The sequence below is a fragment of the Bidens hawaiensis genome, unplaced genomic scaffold, assembly GCF_021521415.1.
Source record: "Bidens hawaiensis isolate Kalapana, Puna unplaced genomic scaffold, B.hawaiensis_p1.1 tig00002338_1, whole genome shotgun sequence".
In the NCBI taxonomy this organism is placed as follows: domain Eukaryota; kingdom Viridiplantae; phylum Streptophyta; class Magnoliopsida; order Asterales; family Asteraceae; genus Bidens; species Bidens hawaiensis.
The window spans coordinates 860,924-884,623 of NW_027491126.1; the positions used below are offsets into that span (position 1 = coordinate 860,924).

At 42.2% G+C, this 23,700-nt stretch overlaps 2 protein-coding genes across 2 annotated transcripts; both read right to left on the bottom strand.

Annotated features, from left to right (window-relative positions):
- Nucleotides 1-1,861: 1,861 nt before the first annotated feature.
- LOC143618121 (calmodulin-binding receptor-like cytoplasmic kinase 1) lies at nucleotides 1,862-18,782 on the bottom strand. Its single transcript, XM_077090445.1, has 7 exons — nucleotides 18,361-18,782; nucleotides 16,864-17,096; nucleotides 16,169-16,307; nucleotides 3,935-3,964; nucleotides 3,749-3,838; nucleotides 3,314-3,612; nucleotides 1,862-2,660 (listed from the first exon to the last, which is right to left on the bottom strand). Exons 1-7 carry the CDS (start codon nucleotides 18,587-18,589, stop codon nucleotides 2,346-2,348), a joined length of 1,335 nt encoding a protein of 444 aa, XP_076946560.1. The 5' UTR covers nucleotides 18,590-18,782; the 3' UTR covers nucleotides 1,862-2,345.
- Nucleotides 18,783-19,352: 570 nt separating this feature from the next.
- Nucleotides 19,353-23,367, bottom strand: LOC143618131 (uncharacterized). Its single transcript, XM_077090451.1, has 3 exons — nucleotides 23,176-23,367; nucleotides 22,440-22,580; nucleotides 19,353-19,566 (listed from the first exon to the last, which is right to left on the bottom strand). The coding sequence occupies exons 1-3, from the start codon at nucleotides 23,365-23,367 to the stop codon at nucleotides 19,381-19,383; spliced, it is 519 nt and encodes a 172-aa protein (XP_076946566.1). The 3' UTR covers nucleotides 19,353-19,380.
- Nucleotides 23,368-23,700: the final 333 nt, after the last annotated feature.

Below are 23,700 nucleotides of genomic sequence, written 5' to 3' on the forward strand. Positions count from 1 at the left end.
GAGGTTATTATGGTGGTGTGGGATTGGTGTGTTTGTGATCTGGAAATGGGTGTGTGGGGTCAAAGGTCACATGGCTCCAGATATTTTGGTTTGATTTTTGAATTTTGAAATTGAGGGTAAGTGAAAATGGACGGGTGGGATTTGATTCACGTTGGGGTGATCTGACGGGTGTGGGAATAAATGAATAGTTTGTTTGTGAAGGTTTGTGATGTCTGGTGGGTGCGATGCAGAGGAGTATTGTCACGTGAGTCGTTTTCGGTACGGCTATAAGAGGTTGGATCATTAAATATCTTTTCTTTTTTCTTTTTCTTAGAAACGATGATTAAATATGTAAAATTAATTTTTTTTAAGATTATTAAAACTTTTTGCGTGCCTAATTCATCACCTTTTTGAAAAAAAATTGTTGTGTGAAATTAATTTTTTTAAATGACTTGGGTTTAACAAATGTGTCCTGACAAGTTAAATACATGTTAACACGTTAATTATTTGTTATACTTTAAATTTTAAAAAATAATTTGTCAATCTCCTAAATCCTAAAGTTTAAAGAGTATAAGACTATATACAATATACCCCTCGCCTAAGGCTTCTTGCAATTTGCAACCTTCGATCAACGATTCCATCCCTAAACAATTATGCATCTGATACAATTCCGGCACCATTGCCGACAACGTAGCCCCCTTAACTTCCTTAATAGTATAGTTCTTCTAATCAACACCGAGGTTGAGATTCATGAGCGATTCACGTAAAAAGGAAGCTATGTTTCAAGCTTTATTTGTTTGATTAAGCATATTTGTGTGTGTTTGGAGTTTAGATCTAGCTTGTTTTCCGGTGAATAAAGTATTGTGATTTAAAGTTTTAGAAATTTTTTATTAACATTTAACACAACCCAAACTACATCTGGATAATGGGAAGCGAGCAACAAGCTGCGCCGATATCCCCTTTTGGATCGCAAAGCCTATTCTACTAAATATCAATCATTGGTTCCTCGGGCTCTGCGAGTCACTGTGGACCACATTCTGCACCCGCTCTAAAAAGCGAACCGCCTCGGGAGCTAGGGATCCAAATGTGTCGAAGGCAAATGAAATGAACACGTGCTGATTCTCCAAACACGCCGTTTTATGCTTAGCAACCTTCCTAGATTCCGCCCTCAAAACCGCCTGTCTCGGAACGAAGCCACTGTCTCTCAGCCCCACCAGTGGGGACATCCCAGTGAGGTCGACACACACATGCTTACCCCCTGCCCAACCAAACACAAAAACGTCCGCAGGGCGCAATGTAGATCTTCCCTCTCTCGAATCAGTCATAAAGTTATAGGAATATGAATAATATGGTTATAGCTTTAGATGCAATTCATGTACAATGATCATTATAGCTTCATGCTTTTAGATGATATAAATTTATGACAAATGGATTGTTTGTTTGACCAAGGCAATGAGTAACAACAATGTCCTTCAAGAGGTTCATAAAAATGTTGTGCTGTGTTACACTCTTTCTAAACATGCTCGCGTTAGAAAAAATGGCGCAACTAGTTTCCATCTCAGTTTCGTCACTAGCATCACATGTAATCGTGTCGTGTTTGACCTATATGTATATCTGTGCATGGACCATGCATATGATACGTCCAAAACAATTAGGGAAGGAGAATGTTATTTAAATCAGGTCGGCTTATCCCACAGGTTTAATCGGGAACAACTTACACTGCCGGTGTTCAACTATATGTTTATAGATTAGACGCTAATTTTATAAATGAACCATGAGACAAGAATTTTATAACAAAAAGTAAACTGTCATTTTTGTTTATCTAGCTTGGTCACTTTATAAAAATAAAATAAAAAACGGCTCAAACAAGACAATCAGCAACCATAGTACCACACCTGCTAAAGATCAGCTTCCCAAGTCTCCTAGGATCCAATCCATTCAAAATCAGAACTCATAAGGATAGGCTAATGAGCTGAATGAATTATAAGCAAATGGATATAAATGAACAAATACGACATGTTTTATATCCATTCGTTTAACTAAATGAATTTTTCTTGTTCATATTTGTTCGTTTACTGAATTTATGGATTTCTAATAGAACAGGCGTGTTTACAAGTCGATTCTTTGTTATGGGATAGTAAAGAAATCTACAAACTTCTTATTCATATTAATTAACATTTTTTTTAGCCTGATGCTACTAAAGCTTTACTAATCAACAAAAATACAAATGACTCTTTATATATGCATTTACTTATCAACCAAAACATCTATATATATGCGTGTGATCAAAGAAACATTTTCATATGTAAATACAAACCAAAAAGTAAACAAATACTCTACATACAAAACCTTATGTCATACAATTTCTATACAGATTGAAACCTCTGGTTGCCACTATCTTCAAGACCGAAAAACTCACGACGGTTCTTTCTAGCATCAATTTCAGGCACCTGTCTGAGATGGGTTGCAGTCATAGCATCATTTTGTTCATGGTAATCTTTTCTGATTCGCCACAAGATCTCCCCACATTGCATCATGGACGGTCTAGACTGTCTCGTGGGGGCTACACATTGTCGGGCAAGTCTCAGCACCTTTTCAACAACCATCATAGATGCCGGGTTCCTATTTAGCTTTGGATCCATTGCCAGCACCACTTCCCCTTGTTTTAGTCTTTGCATTGCCTGCAAAATGAAGGTTATATTTGATATTTAGTTACCTTTTCGTAAGAAAATATAAATTTGGGACGTATGGTAGAATTGAAGTTACATAGTTACGGGTGTAAAAGCTGCTCGTGAGCTACTCAAGATTGGTTTGGTAAAAGCTCGAATTTGAGTTGTGTCTAAACGAGCCCAAGTCTTGAGTTTCATCTACAAAGCTTGATTGGACTTCCGAGCTTAACCAAAGTCCAAACCCACTATTTATATAAATATACAAACTTTTACTCAATATAAATAATCACACGAACGCAAATACAATAATTAAAGAATTAATAGAAAATAAACCATTCATGCCCAAGCCGCACTCAAGTTTGAAAAATTACTCACGATCCAAGCTAAAGTTTTAGACACGAGATCAAAACAAGCCGGACTGAAGATGAATTATTTAGTTAAAGAAGCTGGGTTTGAATTCGACTCGTTTACGCCCCTAAAATGATTAAATAAATGTGTGAATTAACGAAATCCACGATTCACACGTTTTAAGACAGATCAAAGCCCATCTTTAGTTAAGCCTTTTTCTAGCCCACTTACTTTTATCCGGTTGTTACAACTTACAAACACGAATTAGGATCAACTCTCCATATCACATGTAAAAATGTGTTAAACAATGTACTTACCCATCTTGTTGTTAATTTCTCATTCTCGGGTTTATTAAACTCAATGGGCTGTCTTCCCGTTACCACCTCCACAAGCAAAACTCCAAACGAATAAACATCACTCCTATCGGTAAGTTGGTACGTATTAAGGTATTCGGGATCTAAATAGCCAGCAGTTCCTTTAACTTGAGTAGAAATATGAGTAGCTTCAGGATCTTCTATTTTTACACGTGCAAATCCAAAATCAGTCACTTTTGCACGTAGTTTATCATTAATCAGTATATTAGGCGATTTTATATCTCTATGGATTATTGGTTGATCTGCAACATTTTACACAAGACAAAGTTAATTTTGAGTTTTTAATATTTTATAAAAATTTCAAGAATGCTAACATCAAGATTTTATAAAAGTTTTTACTATTATATTTTAATGAACGAGATCAAGATTGTTAAACACCTGTATATGTATGTAAATATGTAACAGCATGAGCTACATCGATCAATATATCTAGACGTTCTCCCATTTCAAGCCCGTTTCCACGTGTACCTGAAAACAAAGATATCATTAATATCTATTATGAACATTGTGTCGGATGTGAAAAGACAAAATTTCCCCTTTGAGGAAAGCGGATAGACGTCTTACCGTCTAAATGGTCACGAAGGTTTCCATGAGTGAAGAGGTAGGTCCCAGCAGAGCCCAGTTGGACCCGCAAGACTCACCTTGAAGAGGGACGTTTGCGCAAGGACCAACTGGTTCCGCAGGACCCACAATGCTCAGAGATGAAGACCTTACGCGCAGTACGCCAGCTGTTCCCGCAGGGAAAGCCTCCTAATGGTGAAGTATCCCACCTGTCCCCGCAGCTGCGGATACAAGCCATCAGGGAAGGCTACCCGCACTAATAGCAAGGCTACACGCACAAGGCACTCAATAATTCAGTGTCACCTGAAGGAATGAGCAAGGCGGGAATACTCCCGCCCAAATGAGCCAGTCTGTATGCTTCTGGAAGATCTTTTGTAATATACCTGCCAAGGTATGGACAAAATAGACAAGATCTGACCAAAGCAGCCCATGAACCAATCACAGGGTGACAGCTCACCGACAAACAGTACGAGGAGCATGCTCTAGTACTGTTTGTCACTATTAGCCGCTGCCTACTCACCAACCTTTGTCGCGGCACGCACATAGCCTGCAGTTGGTGGAAAGGGAACAGTACACAGCCAGCCTTGTCACTATCAGCCGCTGCCTACCCACCAACCAGCATGGCATGTGCGTAGCCCATAGTTGGTAGAACAGGAATATTATACAGCTGGCTGTACCTGCTTGGAAACCTACCTTCGGCTATAAATACTCCAACACCTTGGAACGGTATCATCATCTGGTATTTTACCTTCACTAGCTATTTCTCTCAATATACACTTATATTCAAAGCAATCTAGTCTGATTCTCACGCCGGAGGGTGGTCACAAGGAGGAACCTCCCCTTCTCAGTGACGAGCTCACGGTGTCGGTTTTGCAGGTCATCTGAAGAACATCCTTCTTTGCCGGACCTAACCCTCGTGGGAAACATTACTTAACCCCCAGATTATCCGTAATCTGCCCGGGGTACCTTAGTGTTTCTTCATTGGCGCCATCCGTGCATAAAAGCTAGAACTAATACGCAGTTTTTTCAAAATTTCAGAAGAAATGGTTAACGTTACTCCGGTCCCAAGGCCAGTAAGTGACCAAGAAACCCCGGTAACCACAACCCCAGCTACTGGGGGGAACACCGGCGGTTATACAAATTTTACGAACACTACCCCGGTTACCCAAGCCGGGGCAAGTGCAGTAAACAATATTTCACTGGGGTTCACTGATGCCCAGTTGGAGAAACAGGCGAGGCTCCCTCGCCAAACACTCGATCAAGTTAAGGCGTGGGCCGAGGCACATCAGAAAGAGTTCCAAGCTGAGTTGGATGAACGCTTGCGTTCACTCCAACAGGCTGACGAATTCGGAAATACTCGACAACAGCTCAACATGAACAGTGAGTGCGAGTACTCGGACAATGATCGGGAGGAATCCGACACCGACGCAAACCCTCGCCATAGGGCGAAAGGGAAGCGTAAGGAAACGGACTTCCAACCAAGAAGGAATTTTGGAGAAACCTTCAAACCAAGGAGCGCGGGAGGAAACCCACGTGACTTCTCCAAAACCTTTAGACCAACTGCAGCAAATGCGGGAAAGTCCAAGTTTGCAAGGGACATCGCGGAAGCAATCGCCCCGAGAAGTGCCAAACAGATGTCCAACATCGGTACTTATGATGGTCTATCCGACCCAGACGATCACTTGAACAGATTCATAGCGGGGGCAACCGTCAGTAACTGGACGGAACCCACGTGGTGTTATATGTTCCAAATGACGCTGGTTGGAGCGGCCAGGGCGTGGTTTGATCGTTTACCGGTCCACCACATCTATGATTGGGCGGACTTTCAACACAAGTTCAGCCAACACTTCAGTCAACAGAGGAAATATACTGAAGAGCAGTAGACGATCCTCAACTGCGTGAGAGAGGAAGATGAATCTTTGCTAGACTTCATCACTCGCTTCAACTCCAAAAAGCTGAGTCTGGGCAACATAAGTGAAGATCTTGTTCGCGCCGCTTTCATCCAGGGCGCCGAATACCCGGAGCTTATCCGCACATTGACGGGTAACGACGGCATGCCATCCACATGGGATGCCATCATGAAGGCGGCCAAGCGCTTTGCCGAGACGGAGAAGCAACTGGGTAGGGATCTTCCCCAAAGTACACATCTCTACACGCAGAGGACCAGAGAAAACAATGTTCGGATCGCCCGGCAGAACAAGAAGAGGAAGCTAGGTATTTGGCAGTCAAGGTTAAACTTTGACACCTCATCCAGCTCTCGCCCTCTTGTTGGCGGAAGGGATAACACGCACCCTTCAAGCCGAAAACACCGGTGGACGCCACTCACCAAAAGCGTCACGGAGATATTTGCCACCAAAAAACTGCCATGGCCAAAAGCTCCAATGATCCGACAACGACCTAATGCGGATCAGAGCAAATTCTATGACTTCCACGGGACAAAGGGTCACAGTACAGAGGAGTGTACATCCTTGAAGGATGTTGTTGAAACATTCGTCAAGGATGGAAGACTTGCACACCTTGTGGCATCAATCAAGAATGGAGGAAGGAATGATAACCGGTATAAAGGTAATGGACGAAAGCCCGTTGACATCAGCATCCACATGGTTCATGGCAACATCAGTGGAAGAAAAAGACGAACGACATAACCATGCGAATGGAAGGAAGCTGAGGTACGCTTCCCGCGAGTGCCAAGAGGACCCAGCAAGGAAGGCCCCATCGTCATCAAAAGCCAGCTGGGGCATTACATAACTTCCCGCACTCTTGCGGACAACGGCGCCTCGTCAACGGTTATGTACAGGCAGTTCTTCGACAAGCTAGACGACGAAGACAAAGAGCGCCTGGAAACGGGTTACGCCTCAATGGAAGGGTTCGACGGCAGCACAAACACCCCCCTGGGTATCCTATCTTTCCCCGTCATTCTCACGGACGGGAAATACTCCCGCACAGAAGACGTGGACTTTGTCGTAATGAGAAAGCCACATCACACATACGACATTCTCTTCGGGAGAGACGGGATGGCAAGATTCAACGCCGTGGTATCTTCAGTCCACGGCATGATGGGATGGCCAACTGCTCAGGGTGTAGCGATGATCACCGGTATCCCCCAGGTATGCATCGCATCCGTCTCATCTAAACCCAAACCAAAGATGGCTAAACCAACCATTACCGAACCAGAAAAATGGGCCCTCAATGGCAGATACCCTGACCAGGCTGTTACAATTGGCCCAACAATCGCTGATCCTACGGCACCTTACTCAAACGCTTATTACAAAGAAACGCTGACATCTTCGCGTGGACACCAGCTGATATGACTGGTGTACCGCGAAGTAAAGCAGAGCATAAGCTCAAGTGTGACTCGGCTTTTACGCCAGTCATATAAAAGCGCAGAGTAATGGGGGCGGAACAGGCTAACGCGTGTAGAACCCAAGTCAAGGAACTCCTTGACGCGGGCATCGTACGCGTTAGTAGAAATCATACATGGGTTGCAAATCCCGTTATGGTACCGAAGGCTAACAAACAATGGCGCATGTGTATAGATTTCAAAGATTTAAACAAAGCATGCCCCAAAGATTGTTACCCGTTACCCGAAATTGACCTCAAAGTGGATTCATTAGCACCGTTTCGCCTTAAATGCTTCCTTGACGCATATAAGGGGTACCATCAAATCCACATGGCTGTAGATGATCAGGACAAAACCGCATTTCAGACGCCCGATGGCACATTTTGTTATCAAATGATGCCATTCGGACTTAAGAATGCAGGGTCCACATACCAACGCCTGATGGACAAAGAGTTTCATGCCCAAATTGGGAGAAACTTGGAAGTCTACATGGATGATTTGGTCATCAAAAGCCCTGAGCCAGAAGCGATGTTGAAAGACATCGAAGAAACTTTCAACACGCTCAGAAAGATAAACATGAAGCTCAACCCGAGCAAGTGTTCCTTTGGGATGGAAGAAGGGAAGTTCTTGGGAGTCATTGTTACTAAAGATGGCTTCAGAGCGAACCCTGAAAAGGTTGAAGCCATTATCAAAATGGAATCACCTACTACCATCAAGCAAGCTCAGACACTGAATGGACGCCTAGTCGCACTTAACCGCTTTTTGTCAAACCATGCGGATAGGTCGTTCCCATTCGTGTCAACATTGAGAAACTGTTTAAAGAAAACGCACTTCCGCTGGACACCAGAAGCGGAAGCAGCTTTTCAGGAAATTCGGTCATGCTTGATCGAACTCCCAACGCTCACAGCACCAGAAGCGGGGGAGGAATTAATCATATACCTTTCTGCCACAGATAGAGCAACCGGGGCAGTCCTGCTAGTAGAGCGGAAAGGTATCCAGATGCCTATTTACTATGTTAGCCGTGTCCTAACAGACGTAGAAACCCGGTACTCCACCTTGGAAAAATTAGTCTTAGCACTTGTACAAGCTTCACGCAGACTGAGACGATATTTCCAGGGTCACCCAATCACCATTCTCACCAACTTCAAACTCGCAAACGTTCTAGGCAAACCCGAATTATCGGGACGTCTAGCCAAATGGGCAATTGAGTTGGGGGAATATGCGATAAAGTACAAGCCAAGACCAGCTATGAAAGGCCAGGTCCTGGCCGACTTTATTGCATAAGTCCCCGCTTCGCGGGAGAAATAGTGCCAGGAGGAGGCTCAACCCTCCCCAGCACAAGACATCAATGATGTCTGGCGACTCTATACCGATGGAGCAGCCAGCAACGAGGGTTCAGGCGCAGGGTTGAAATTAACCAACCCAGCAGGCCAAGAATACACTTACGCTATTCGACTGGACTTTCCAGGTACGAATAACGAAGCCGAGTACGAAGCATTCTTGGCAGGGCTGAGAATTGCGCGTAAAATGGGAGTGAAAAACTTGGAAGCCCACGTAGATTCCATGTTAGTAGCCAATCAGATAAACGGAACGTACACGGCCGTGAACGACACAATGGCCCTGTACCTTGCACAAGCAAAAACCCTTATGCGCGATTTTAATGATTGTAAAGTCATACACGTCAAGCGTAGCGAAAACAAATCTGCGGATGCGTTAAGCAAGCTTGCATCATTAGCCTTCACCCATTTGGGAAAGGACATCGGCATTGAACTCCTTGAAGCACCATCAGTCCCGCACAAGGAAATTTGTGTCATCCAAACCGGTACAGAAACGTGGATGACACCAATAATAAATTACCTTGCAGCGGGTATACTACCAGAGTCAAAAACACAGGCAAGAAAAATACGTTGTAAAGCATTAAACTATCAACTCAACGATGACATCCTTTACAGACGTAACTTTCTTGGCCCACTCTTAAGATGCGTGGACAACCAGGATGCTGACTACCTCCTAAGGGAAGTACACGAAGGCATCTGTGGAGTACACGCAGGTCCACGCGCTGTTGTAGCTAAGCTAAACAACGCGGGATACTTTTGGCCGGGGATGCATACGGATGCGCTAGCATACATCAGAAAGTGTAGGTCTTGCCAGCTTTACGCACCCAACACGCATCGCCCGAAGAATGAACTTGTTCCAGTCACCTCTTCATGGCCATTTCAGAAGTGGGCCATCGATGTGACAGGCCCATTTCCTACAGCAGCAGGAAACGTTCAGTTCCTAGTGGTAGCCATCGACTACTTCACCAAGTGGATAGAAGCAAAACCCTTAGCCCAAACAACCGCAAAACATATTAAAAAATTTATTTGGGAATTTATTATTTGTCGTTTTGGACTTCCACAGACTTTGGTGAGCGATAACGGCACCAACTTTGCTGACAAGAAGCTACAAAAGTGGCTAGAAGAACTTCAAATCACCCACACCTTTACCTCAGTGGCACACCCGCAAGGTAACGGTGAGGTGGAAAGAGCAAATAAAAGCATCGTCGAAGGCAAAAAGAAAAGACTCCTAGAACACAGATCCGGCTGGGTAGACGAAGTTCCACACGTCCTTTGGGCAAACAGAACGCTGAAAAAGGCCATTACGGGAGAAACCCCGTTCAGCCTCACTTATGGCACTGAAGCCATGGTCCCAGTCGAAATTGGTTTGCCCTCACCAAGGGTCTTAATTCAGCCAGAAGACAATGATGCGGAAAGACGGTTAGACCTTATGCTAACCGAGGAACGCAGAGACTTAGCCGCAGCGCGTGAAGAAAACTACAAGCGACAAATGCAAAAGTACTACAACACGCAGGTAAAACTCTGCAACTTCAATGTAGGAGACTACATATTGCGTAACAACGAGGCTTCAAACCAAGAGCGCCCAGGAAAACTGGCACCGGTCTGGGAAGGACCATACATTATCAAGGAAGTTTTGGGAAAAGGCGCATACCGGCTCGAAAGGCTCGATGGCACTCCTATCCCAAGAACATGGAACGGAGCTCAATTACGCAAATGTTATATGTAGATCAATTCCAAATTTGTAAAGAAAAGGCCTAGAGCCACTTCTAATGGAAATGATTCTCCTTTCACATTGTGTTGATAGCCTTACCTTTATACTTATGAACTTCCCACGCTGCTATGCCGGTATTCACCGCATAAATATGGGAAGAAGTCGTTGCGTGTGGAAGGCGGCAAAACCCGCATAAACACATAAAACGGTAAAAATTTATAAGGAAAACCTTCACGCAGGTCAGCTATAGGTGAAGTTTGGTCATCCCAATAAATGAAAGTGACGGTCCTACCCGCACAATCATGATAAAGGAAACTAAACATTGACCTATTGGCAACCGCGCGTCGAAAGGTTAACTTATTCAAAACACTTAGTAAATTTCAAAGGAAAGGATGAGGAAAACTTCCACGCAGGTCAGATATAGGTAAAGTTTAGCCATCCTACTAAGTGCAAGTGACGGTCTTACCCGCACAATCACGAAAGAGGAAGCAAAACTTTTAACTTATTATCTGCCACGTTGAAAAGTTAACTTATCTAAGTACTAAAGAAATTGCTAAGCTAAATCAAAATATGCGTGAAATAAACAAGGCAAGGCATTAGCAAATAATCTTTATTCCATCAAAATTCAAATATTACAAAGATTGCTGGGTACATACCCGCATACAAAAGAAGCTATACAAAAATAAAAATCTACTCTAATGGTGGAAAGGGATCTAAAGGATCAAGCTTCAGGACCACTTCCACTTGGACCCGCACCTTCAGTAGAGTGTGGCGGTTCAAGGAAAGCTTTAAGGATAGCTAGCCCATCATCAGCAGCAGCAATCTCGTTCACCTTCTCCACCACCGGATGCGGGAAGGCAGCATACTGATTCACTGCTTGGTCATACGCATCTTCAGTATCCACATTGTAAAGAGGGAAGTTGGAAGGCGGGATGCCTTGTTCAACAAACCCTAGACCAAGCAGGAAGCCAGCCTTTTCCCCATCCTCATGAGAAGCGTTGAGGGCTGCGCTCATCGCATCGTCATATGATGTGTTCGTGAACACACGATGCACAACCTACAAAACAGAAGTTTGTCAAAAACTCAAGAGTAAGGAAAAGCGTAAAGAAGTTAGTTAGGAAGCTGCGCATACCTGCGACAACGCTTCTCGAAGAAGCCATTCCTTGGCAACCAGAGCCTCCTGGAGGGCAGCTTGAGCTTCATTACGGGCGCGTTCGGCTTCGTTCTTTGTGAGGTTGGCAAGCAACACATCTTTGGCTGCAGCCTCTTCGACGCCCTTTAGCTTACGCTCAGTGTGGTCAAGCACCCCCCTCTGGTTCAAGATCTCTTGGAGCTTATTGGCATCTTCCATGGCCAAGGCATCATGAGCCTGCTGGAGCCCCTCTAATTTGGCTTTAAGTTCCTCATTTTCGATGCGTAGAGGCTCAGCAGCAGCTTCAGCCTTGGTGGCCCTCTCGGTTGCGTTCCTTGCAGTTTCCTTGGCCAGCCGAAGCTGTTCGTTAACAGCTTGGGCAGCCTTGGAACGGGCCTCCAGACGAGCCTGAACGTCAACCTCAAGGGCCTTGAAGGCCTTCTCCTTTTCCGCAGCAACGGCGGTAAGCTTCGCGTTCTCCTCCCGGATGGCCCGCGCCTGAGCCACTTCAAGGCTACGCGCCGTCTTCAACTTGTCGTTTTCACGACAAAGTAGCTCGACGCGCGGCTGCATCCGGGCGAGAAGGATTCGGAGCTCGTTGGACAGCCTACCCTCCTGGTAGCTGGCCATGGCCTCCCCCAGCGCACCGCTTGGGGCGGCGTGACGCGCCCATTCGACGCAGTCCTCAGCAGTCCGGAGGGTCGTTCCCCGGCGGATCTTCCACCGAGGAGCATACACCTCGTTGGAATCACGAACTGCAATAAAACAAAAAACAGTTAAGAGAAAGAAATGATGAAAGGGATATAGGCCAAAATAACCCTACGCACCTGTAGGGTCGACAACAGGCCGATAGCCACCAAACCCATCACCTGAACCTAAGGGATATCCATCCAAAAGGTCAAGGAGACGGGAAGGAGGCAAGGATTGGCTAGACGCCACAACCCCAAACGTACCTGAAGGACTGGCCGTAGTCGCAGGCGCCGGAGGAAACATGATGGAGGCTGCCGCGGCGGAAACCAACGGAGGTGAACTCACCGGAGGTGAACTCACAACCGTGGCCGCGGCTGCGGAAGAACCCGCAAGAGAAATCACCGCCGGCTCAGTGACGGATTCGGTGAAAATGGCACTGACAGCCGGCGGGGATAAGGTTACAGCTGGAACAGTTGGCTCAACGGGATGAGCAACTGAACCAACTGAAGCAGGCGCAGTCGCCTGGGTCATCGCCTCAGGTAGGTTGACCAAACCTACCTTCATGGGTCCAGAACTGCTACCTCCCGCTCCACCCTGGAATGCGGTAGCATCCACGCCTGCACAAAAAAGATATTAGTATAATGGTGGAAAGCTATGCAGTAAAAGTAAAGGAAGATTATACTTACGGGTTTTCTTGAGCCTAAAGGTGCGAACAGGCGGGGACGAACCCGATGGAGCCGGCGTCTTCACACCGGTCACCGTCGTCCTGGGCTGCTCGGAGGTGACAGTCGTCTCAGCCTCCGGAGCAGTGGTCTCAACACCACCTGGGTTCCCCGCCGCCTCCTCGCTCTCGGTCTCTGAGTTTGACCAGTTCCCCTGATCGGCGGAGGTAACCTTCGCCTTGCCCTTTCCGCCAGCAGCCTTTTTCTTCCGCGTGAAGAAAGGACCGTCTGCGGATTTATCATCAGAAGATGACAGAATTAGAGGAATTCCAGCAGAGGTTTCAGCATTGAGAGGTCGAGGGTTGAATAACTCCTTACCTGGCCGCGTGGCGCTCAGAATCGGGTGGCCTAGCCTGTACACCTCCACAAACCGATCCCTCGTTTGCTCCAGGATGGGCAACTCGTTCTCATCAAGAGCACGAGTACCCATCCGAGCGGGACCATCAGCCTCCCGCGGATGCAGGAGCGACTGCAAGTCGTTCCCCTCTGAAATAAAAAAAAATAAACAGTTAGAAGAAAAACCTATATCAACAAAGAAGACAGAGCATACCGTAAGGGACAGAGTTCAAACCGTATTCGAGGACGATGGGAATCTGTGACGCCTCTTTCCACACCCGGCTCATCCCGAGCATCACCATCCCAGACTCCGCAAAGCGGTACACCGGAGTCTGGATCCGGGAGATCTTGGCGAACCATTCCGCCTCCTGGTGGTTGAGGGCGTGAAGGGCGGGGAGTGCTCTCCCATTCTTAAACGTCATCGCAAGTGGGATGACGCGAGCGGAGATATAAAAAAACTCCCGCTTCCACGACCGAAGACTGCGCTCGGTAGCGCAGATCTTCAAACCCTTGATCTGATTGACCAAGGTGTACCACCCCTGGATGCACCTCCAGGAGTAGAAGGTCATCAACCGATCAACGTGGGGCTCCACGCCCACAATGAGGCACACCCACTCAAAGTGGCGGATCTTGGCGATCGCCATCGGGTGTACCTCGGTCAGATGCATACCGTGCCTCTCCAAGACACGGTATACAAACTTCGTCAATGGGAACCTCAGATTCCCATAGACGAAGAAAGCAGCGTACACCCCTATCTTGCCCTTGGGGGCATCGTACACCGTCTGATGAGGCTCCGGAAACTCAGGCTCGAAAGGCTCGAGCATGAACTTCCGGACGATGTACTGGTAGAGGTCAGTAGGAAGAGCGCACTGGCACTCGCCAGCAGTGCTCTTGTCGTCCTTTTCGGACGTCGACGTCGGGTTCTCGACGAACAACTCAGACTCCTCGGCAGTGGCCTCAAAATCACGGGTAGAAGACATGTTTTGAATGTACAGAACAACGATTTCAGAAGAATGCTCGACGGAATAGTGAGTATTCGCCGGAAATAGTTTAGAAGATGAAGAGAAAGTGTGGACTAAGGTGCACCCTCTCGCCCTTTATATACTCATCGCAATTAATGCGATGAATTTAATGCGGAAGAGAGAGAAATCGCAGGTGCAATGAAACTATGACACGTGGCAAAGAGCAAGCTGGCAACAGCTGTTGAAAGGACGCGTGCCATTAATTTCGCGGCCACGCGCCCGAAAAATCGCGCCCACGCGCCTGAAAAAGCGCCTGGAATGACCATATACTGTCACGTCGCCATAACTTCCTGCACGTCCTGACACTGTCAGAAGAAACCGTCGGACGACATTTCAACAGTTTGGACTGTTCTTATCCTTCCACCAACTCTTCGAATTTTAAAAAGATTCAAAAGTAAGCGGGAAAATACCCCTTACCCAGGCAACCAAGTAACTATAAGACAGGTGCGAGTACAGTGTCAAGGCAAAACCCTTCACATACTTAGCACCCGCAGGGAATTGAAGCCAGGAATACCTTGGAAGTAAAGTAACTATAAGACGAGTGCGGGTACAGTGTCAAGGCGAAACCCTTCACATACCTAGCACTCCGCAGGGAATTGAAACCAAGAAGGATCTTCTGGGCCATGCTTGCGGAAACGGGAATAACATCCCCGCATAGTGGGAACGTCGAGAACTAGATTGTTTGAAGCTCCAAGGTGGAATTGGTTGTTTTAACATAATTAATCACTATGTTCAAAACTACCAAAACCTCATGGAGAATCTACACAAGTGGAACTCAACGCTCCTGACTTGCGAGGAGGTTACACACCTACCAGCATCATACCCAAAGATCAAGCAGAAAAGTCGGGAATTTCTGCGTGACATTAGGGAAACCGCGGGAAGAATCCCCACGGACAACCTTAAAACCAAATACTTTTCAAAACCCCTTGATTAAGTCCAAAGCTCACCTCACTTATTAACAATTCATGAGAAGAACATTGGACTGGGGGGACTTGAAGAGGTAGGTCCCAGCAGAGCCCAGTTGGACCCGCAAGACTCACCTTGAAGAGGGACGTTTGCGCAAGGACCAACTGGTTCCGCAGGACCCACCATGCTCAGAGATGAAGACCTTACGCGCAGTACGCCAGCTGTTCCCGCAGGGAAAGCCTCCTAATGGTGAAGTATCCCACCTGTCCCCGCAGCTGCGGATACAAGCCATCAGGGAAGGCTACCCGCACTAATAGCAAGGCTACACGCACAAGGCACTCAATAATTCAGTGTCACCTGAAGGAATGAGCAAGGCGGGAAGACTCCCGCCCAAATGAGCCACTCTGTATGCTTCTGGAAGATCTTTTGTACTATACCTGCCAAGGTATGGACAAAATAGACAAGATCTGACCAAAGCAGCCCATGAACCAATCACAGGGTGACAGCTCACCGACAAACAGTACGAGGAGCATGCTCTAGTACTGTTTGTCACTATTAGCCGCTGCCTACTCACCAACCCTTGTCGCGGCACGCACATTGCCTGCAGTTGGTGGAAAGGGAACAGTACACAGCCGGCCTTGTCACTATCAGCCGCTGCCTACCCACCAACCAGCATGGCATGTGCGTAGCCCATAGTTGGTAGAACAGGAATATTATACAGCTGGCTGTACCTGCTTGGAAACCCACCTTCGGCTATAAATACTCCAACACCTTGGAACGGTATCATCATCTGGTATTTTACCTTCACTAGCTATTTCTCTCAATATACACTTATATTCAAAACAATCTAGTCTGATTCTCACGCCGGAGGGTGGTCACAAGAAGGAACCCCCCCCTTCTCAGTGACGAGCTCACGGTGTCGGTTTTGCAGGTCATCTGAAGAACATCCTTCTTTGCCGGACCTAACCCTAGTGGGAAACATTACTTAACCCCCAGATTATCCGTAATCTGCCCGGGGTACCTTAGTGTTTCTTCAATGAGGAACATACTCGACTAAGATCATACGCTCGTCTTCATGCTCTATAGACCCATAGAATCTGACTAGATTTAAATGCTCAATCTTGGATAATGTTAGTATTTCGTTTTTGAATTCTGTTGCTATCGTTTTGTCATATTTTTCCTGTCATAAGAAATACAAATTATGAAAAACAAAGTTACAAATTTTTCATTAAATAATGATGGTATTTCTTTAACCGGCGGGTTGGGAACCTATATTACCCAAACCAACCGATTAAAAACCCGAACTGGAACTAAACCGATCATATAAAACCGGTTCCAATTCGAGTAGATTCCTCCCAAAACCGGTTTTGACTTTTGATAACCAAACCGGAACCGGTTCGAGCAAAAAACCTAAAATGTACACCTCTATAGTACCAATCAAGTTGTAAACGTATTTAACAGATAGACAGGTTGTAATAATGACTTACATGGATTGACATGTTAAACAAGTCAACTTAAACATGACTTGTTTATTAAACCGATTTTAGACATAATGACCTACCCACGAATGTAATTATTTACAACCTCAAATTGTTGAGTATAATTTCTAAACCTCTCATAGAAAAGTCTAAAGGGACATTAAACGTTACAACAAAAAATATAAGTTGAAAAATAAAGTTATTTATTATCAGGCTAAAAATAGCAAACAGGTCAAAATATGTAAAAACAGAAGTAACCTTTTTGGCGCGCTTTATAGCAAAGACGAATCCATTTCGCAGTGTTCCCTTATAAACGGTACCAAATCCTCCTTCCCCGATAATATTTGTAGCCGAGAAATTTCCAGTTGCCTTAGAAATATCTTGAAATGATAATTCATCTAGACTTTGTTGTCCATCAGAGGCCTTTGAAGGTTTAGAGGAAGCAGAGGGGTTAAGAGTTTTGTTGCGTCTCAAAGATTTGTGTGTTAAATCTGAAAAAAGAAAAGAAAAGAAATAAACTTCCGTAAAACTTACACAAAATAACTAATCCCCACCCTAAGTAGACTTGTGGAAATTAAAAATATGGTTATATGGTTTGTTATAAGTGAGATTATTTTTTTTACGTGTACATTTGTTGGTTTACACCAAATAGCTAATCCAAAACAATAAACCTGACCAGTTAATATCACATCATTAATTTTGTGTGGTAGTCGTCACATGTACAAGCTCTATTCAAGAAAAGACATTTTTTTGACATAACATGAAAATAAAGCTGTCCCATTAAATTAATAGATTAAATGAGTTGCATTCAAGTTACACAAATTTAAGTGTTAGTTATGAGTTAATGTCTTTAACATGAATATATACGGGTCATGTTCGAGTTCAACGAGTAAACACGTCACGATTGCCGCTCCTAATTTAGTAGTTATAGAGCAAATTCCTAAATCCTAATTTCTCCATCGAGTATTATACTAAAAACTATAAAGGGTGGAGGGTATGCAGGCTGGATGAGGCCCAATGAGCCAAATTTGCTTTGGCCCACGTAAGCCTAACTTAAGGGACGCTCATAATCTAATCCAACCATGCAATAATCAAATTTGTTATGGATTCAATTCATGATTAATCCCTCTTTTGATTTCATATAGCCAAACCGTATACCTTTTTAAATATCAAATTTTGCATAAATGTTATAAAGGTTAGGGCCAGATAATCTTAGTTCCATACCCTACTTTTAATCGTGCCCCACATTATACCCAGCCTAATGCTTGTCGGGTAATTAACATTGGATATCGGGTATATCAGTTAGTTTGTTAAAAATTACCAATTGTATCTCCAAATACATATCTTACTATTTTAATTTTTATATAACAATATCACCCTCGGAATTAGAAATATAAAAACAAAAATCAGTAAATTAGTAGATTATCAATTATCTATCGAATATAAAAGAAAATTAGCATGAAAAAAAATGTTTAGTGGTATAATTCAGAATATATGCGTAGGGTGACCAGTCCAGCAAATAATGAAAAAAATATCATTTATCATTTGACTTTTTAAAGTCAAACATGGGAACGAATGCAACGTGTGCTCTGCTTCCATGAACATAACTCACTTCATAAACCTTAAATCAATAAGAACAACCATAGATTACATAAAAACTTTCCCGTACGCGATCAATAAGTAAATAAATCCCTAACACGAAGCTCAATCCTCAACGATTACTTTAACAAAATGCAAAATTAGATCAAAACTTACATTGAACAGTAGCAGGTGGAGCATGATCTTCAACATCGACATCATAATCACCACCTATATCCCTCCTACACGTCAAAACTCTAGCAACGAACACAAAAACCGAGCTTTTTTTCCTCGATTCCACTCGTTGTTTCCTTTGCAAGCCATGTATCGGACCGGATTTCGAATTGGAATCAGAACTTGAACTCTGATTCCAAATTTGTCCAGGAGATTTTCGTGTATTATTCATGGTTGGACTTGTATTAATTATGAGTTAGGAAAAATGTTAGGTTTATGAAGGATTATTGTGGGATTAAATAATAATCTGAAATTAGACTAGACTTGATCAAGCCCAAAAATGACTACTGACCTTAGGGGGCCACCAATTCATATTTTACATCTGGTGGTGATTTTTTTATTTGGTGTATTTGTCTCCACTTGGAGTTAAAGTCATATGTTTTAACACCTAGAGTTGTTGATGATGTAAGATATTTTTGCTATATTTGACCTTTTATTTAATTACTAGTTTTATAGATTTAATATCTAATAATTAGACAAGGAATTAAGGATAGAATAAGGTTACACATATTAACCTTATACATGCCTATTTTAAATATTTGGTATTGAATTAATTCTACAGTTTTGAATTCCATGTCAATAACTTAGGATTTGTTTTAAGTATTTGCTTGGGTAACATATATCATAGTCTTGTTTTTGTTTCAAACTTTCAATGGTGGATATTGGTTATGGTATAGTCAATAGTGTTGGTCGGCAGCGGTGAGGATCTAACGTAGATAGGCGGTAATTGCATGCATTTTAACTTTGTTTTCAAGTGTTTGTTATATAAACTGAATATTTAAGTAAGTTAATTATGATATATAACATTATCTTTATAACTAACCAAAGTAGTATAGCAGACAGTAAGTTAACTGAAAATTTGATTATCCTGTTCAAATTAAAATAATAAAGATAATAATGCATTATTCATGAAGTCAGACAGTGTTTGACTCGTTTTGAATAGACACTTTTATGCCCTCCTGATTAATAATACATTAAGATCACAAGCATAAAAACTTCAAAAAATAAAATTTTGCTAGTTGGTTTGCTAAACAATGAATGTCGGCCTTCAGCAATCAACTGACCCGTAGCTTTGTTCTTCACAAGAACAAGAGTTCCATTATAGGCTCCTTTTCCACCCAAAAGCTTTGCACTAATCTCCAATTCATCCTGCCAACAAGGTACATTGTCCAACATAATAAGCATATAAACAGACAGCTCGACCCGACCCGAACCCGTTTTAAACCCGTGAAAGGAGAAGACGGTTTGCGGGTTTGGCCCGTACGAACATTTGCAGCCCGTATTTGTACTTGTAAATATACCTCCTAATATATACATCTATTTGTAGCGAAGCCTCCTAGATAACATCACTGTAATAAGTAATAACTAGCATATCAAACTTGCTTAACAGCTGCTCATTGTATCTACTACCTGAATATATTATGATATTTAAACTATACAATTAAGATATTATTGAGCTTCTTTTTTTCGGTTGTACTAAAGAAATCTTATAAATAGGATATAAGATGGCATGTAGAATAAAATTATATGTATTTCAGTATCTTACAGATATCAGACGCCTTACATAAGTGAGGCTAGCCGCCAGCACCTTCGTCTTGTGCCTCGAGTTCAACGGCCTGGAGCCACGACTCGTTGTGTTAACTTATTAGAATTCAACTAATAATATTTGTGTTCACCAAAGACACAGTAGTTGTAGGTCACAAATGATCATATTCGAGATTATATGTGAATTATAATGGTGCTAAGATATGATGAAGGCAAGAAATTAATAATTGTGTAACAGGGGTTGTTTTATATTTAATCTTGTTTGACTTAGGATAAAAAAGCTTAGTATAAGTATTAAATTAATAATTGTGTAACAGGGGCAGTTTTGTAATTTGCACATTAAAACTCCGTTTAAGATTAGGATTAGAATATAGCGATTAAATGAAACACCGTTTATTATACCATCAATTTGAATCGTAGTAACGATTCAATAGTGCCGCTTCGAAATGTATTTATGCTCTAAATCAGATTCATTGTGATTCAGTTCGATCAGTTTGCTATTTGCTTTACAATGCAACTGTGTTTCAATCTCTCATTCATTATGACCTTTATTTTTCTATCATTTCTGAAAACAACCTATTTAATTAAACGGGCTAAACATGTCAAGCTGTCTATTAAATGGACTAGACATGACAACCGAAAACCTGATAACTTTTTGTGTCATTCCAGGCTGTGTAGCTTCGTGCGCCATTGACAACATAGGCGATATCTGGTCAACTATTAAAACCAAACATTGTAAAGCTCTAACGATAAAGGAAAGGATCCTCAAAGAACGACTAAAGACCGAGAAAGTTATTCACAGAGAAGATAAAGACTTGCATTGGCTCATGCCAATGCGCCAATGCTTACAGGACATCATGTTAATATTGTCGGCAAGAAAAATAAAAACATGTATCTGAACCGTGGGTTCTCCCAAGGAAATAACTCAAGGTGTCCAAAGTCCTTAGCATACAACTGAGAATGTCACATCTTATAGAGCTCCTAAAGGCTAAACATTATCGGCATATACTAAAATATCAAATGTCACTCGAATTATCACCACAAATTTCACAACATACAGACAAAACTTGCTAGTTTTAGTTGTTTTTCGTTGTTGTGTGTTAGACGAGGAAAGGCACTAGAACATAAGAAAGTGTGAAGTGGTGAGAAAGAAAAATTTAAGAATGAATAAATAACAGGAAACTAGTCATCATAGGTTTATGCTGAGTGGTTCTAGCATAAGTAAACAAAACATAGAGCGACTGGCTTCCCATGTTTTCACCGAAGGTTTGTGATGGGCCCTTCGTATTTTGAAACCAAAATGGGTATGCAATAATGCAAAGAGAATGAAGCCCAAAGGGAGGGGTTTATGGAAATGGTGGATTGGCAGAAGTTTTTGAGAGAGAAGCGACCATTGGCGCTTTTGGGCTAGCTTCTACATAAAACTTGTGCACGGCTCTAGGAATTAATTAGGTTATGTCCTTAGCATGAACATGAAAAACTTGATCAAGTAATGAAGATCAAAAACATGTTTTCGCAAGTAGTCGTAGACAAGTTATAGAACGTCACCCTGAAGTTGGATGGAACATTAAAGGAACCAAATTTCATGATAGGAAACAAGTATTTCGAAAGAAAATTGTTCTTCATATTCGAGGCTTAGGAAAGAGTTGCGTTAATGTATCAAAAGATACATGAGAGCAGTGAGGGTTGTGAAAGCATAGTAGCATACTGCATATGACATTTATCAAGCTTATGTCCCTCAACTTTATAGTGAAGTGAAGTACATGGAGCAAGGAAGTAATATAGCATGAACTAATATGTTCACCAATGATACCAATATACCATCATTGATTCATTATTCAACTTGTGCAAAGTATATGAGAGATGCATACACACAAAAAATGACACTGCAAGCTTCTTAAATAGCTTATTGACAGCTCATGCTAGTGACATTTTGTCAAGCTCTCTGATAAGTATTCAACAAGGAGTCAACGTGAAGGGCTGAATTAGGGGAGGCAAAGTCAAGAGGCGGATTTAGTGGAGAAAACTCCTTGTGACATTTTAGTATAAATAGATCTAGGTCTATTTTTTATTTAAAATTGTCTTAAGTTATCTGAATTATCTATTTGTATTATTTGGAGAGTATTATCGTATTGTCTGAATTGAATTGAAGTAATCTGATTCTCGGTTTCTATAGCTCTCTTCCACCCAAACTAAAAAAAAACACTCAGGGCACCCTTGATCTCAATTAAAATTTGTAATTTTATAGTATCAAGAGAGCTCCTAAAACTTGTAGCAAGTTTTAATATTCTGCCATGAAGTTATACATCCAACATGCAAAATTTCACTTAAACTTATATATCCGATCATAGACTTAACGTGTGAAAAGGTGATTTCTTAATTCGATTTTGACCACGCTAAAAAGGAAATGAAGACGACCCAGGAAATAATCAAGAGATATATTGGTTAATGAATGGTGAAACAGGTAAAGAGCTTACATTAACCTTGGCAGTAGAGAGATAGGAAATAGACATGTCAACCGAAACCTTCATAGGTGCATCCTTCTCATGCAACAAAGCCCCACCAATCACATCTATGAAATTTGCAATCGCGCCCATCGCCATATCTCCATTCCGATCCTGTTGTTTTCAGGGCACAAATAATAATCACAAATGTACTAATAAGTAATAACTCAACTGAATTTGGATTCGAACAGCCATCAAGAAGGTTTCGAACAAAAAATAAGAAAGTAATCGAGTGTGAAGTTGAAATTTGATTAAAAAAACAGGTTGAGGGTTAAGTTGGTCTCATAAATATCTATATCTATACTCTCTAATAAAACGCGCTACAACTTTTGACACTTGTCACACCTATATTAAACCTCACATTTTTTAACAAATTTATAATACTAAAATAATAGTTATCATTCTTAAAATTTATGCTTCAAAATTTGTTAATTTAATATTATTTCATATTTTTTTTCAAACATTTGATATTTATAATTATGTTTTACTTTAAAATTGTTTTAAAGACCATTGTACAACGACTGTATTAGTAGTGTTTAATGGGTATATCGGTTCTTATATACTGATTCTTTATTAAATATTGTATTTTCAAGAATTACACGTGTAGTACACGGGATTCAAACTAGTATAAATATATAACACAATGTTGATTAATATAACGGAAAATTACGAAAATAAATGATTGGAGGAAATAATCAATGATGCATACAGTAAGGCGAGGTGGAACGGTGAAGGAGCATGAGATGAAAGCAGGGTGTAAGCGGTCCACTCTTACGCCTCTGAGTGCAAAGTCATCGTAGAAACAATAAGAAGCTGCTGATGAGGAGCTGTTGCTCAGTCCGGCCACTCGATCGGAATCCTCATCGGCTATTTGAAGGTATTCTCTCGTTCTCTTCTCCATTCACTTTCATCAACAAACACTAAACTGGTAGGTAGGTAGGTAGGTAACTTTAATAAAAGATTCATAGCATAAATGGCCGCTAAAACGATTTTTTAGTTTTATTGAAAACATGAATATATTCATGTTAGTATAATCAAAACATATAAATTTATTTTTTTTATTAAATAACTAATTATGTAAATTATAGATATTAAATATATGAGGGAATTTATGTCAATATAATCAAAATTTTTACATCTTTAATAAAATTATATATATTTACTTTTTTTATTAAATCAGTTTATATACGTTTTTGAGTGTATGAGATGAATGTGATACAATTCAAAGAACAAT

Bases quoted from the DNA above. Each gene is read 5' to 3' on its own strand.
- LOC143618121 (XM_077090445.1), bottom strand. From the start codon at position 18,589: ATGAATAATACACGAAAATCTCCTGGACAAATTTGGAATCAGAGTTCA. The intron at 16,308-16,863 runs GTTACTTCTGTT...TTCTTATGACAG, and splicing joins CTATAAAGCGCGCCAAAAAG to GAAAAATATGACAAAACGAT. The intron at 3,839-3,934 runs GTAAGACGTCTA...CTTTGTTTTCAG, and splicing joins CCTTCGTGACCATTTAGACG to GTACACGTGGAAACGGGCTT.
- LOC143618131 (XM_077090451.1), bottom strand. From the start codon at position 23,367: ATGGAGAAGAGAACGAGAGAATACCTTCAAATAGCCGATGAGGATTCC. The intron at 22,581-23,175 runs GTATGCATCATT...TGAAAACAACAG, and splicing joins CCGTTCCACCTCGCCTTACT to GATCGGAATGGAGATATGGC. The intron at 19,567-22,439 runs GTAAGCTCTTTA...CCTTGTTGGCAG, and splicing joins TCTCTACTGCCAAGGTTAAT to GATGAATTGGAGATTAGTGC.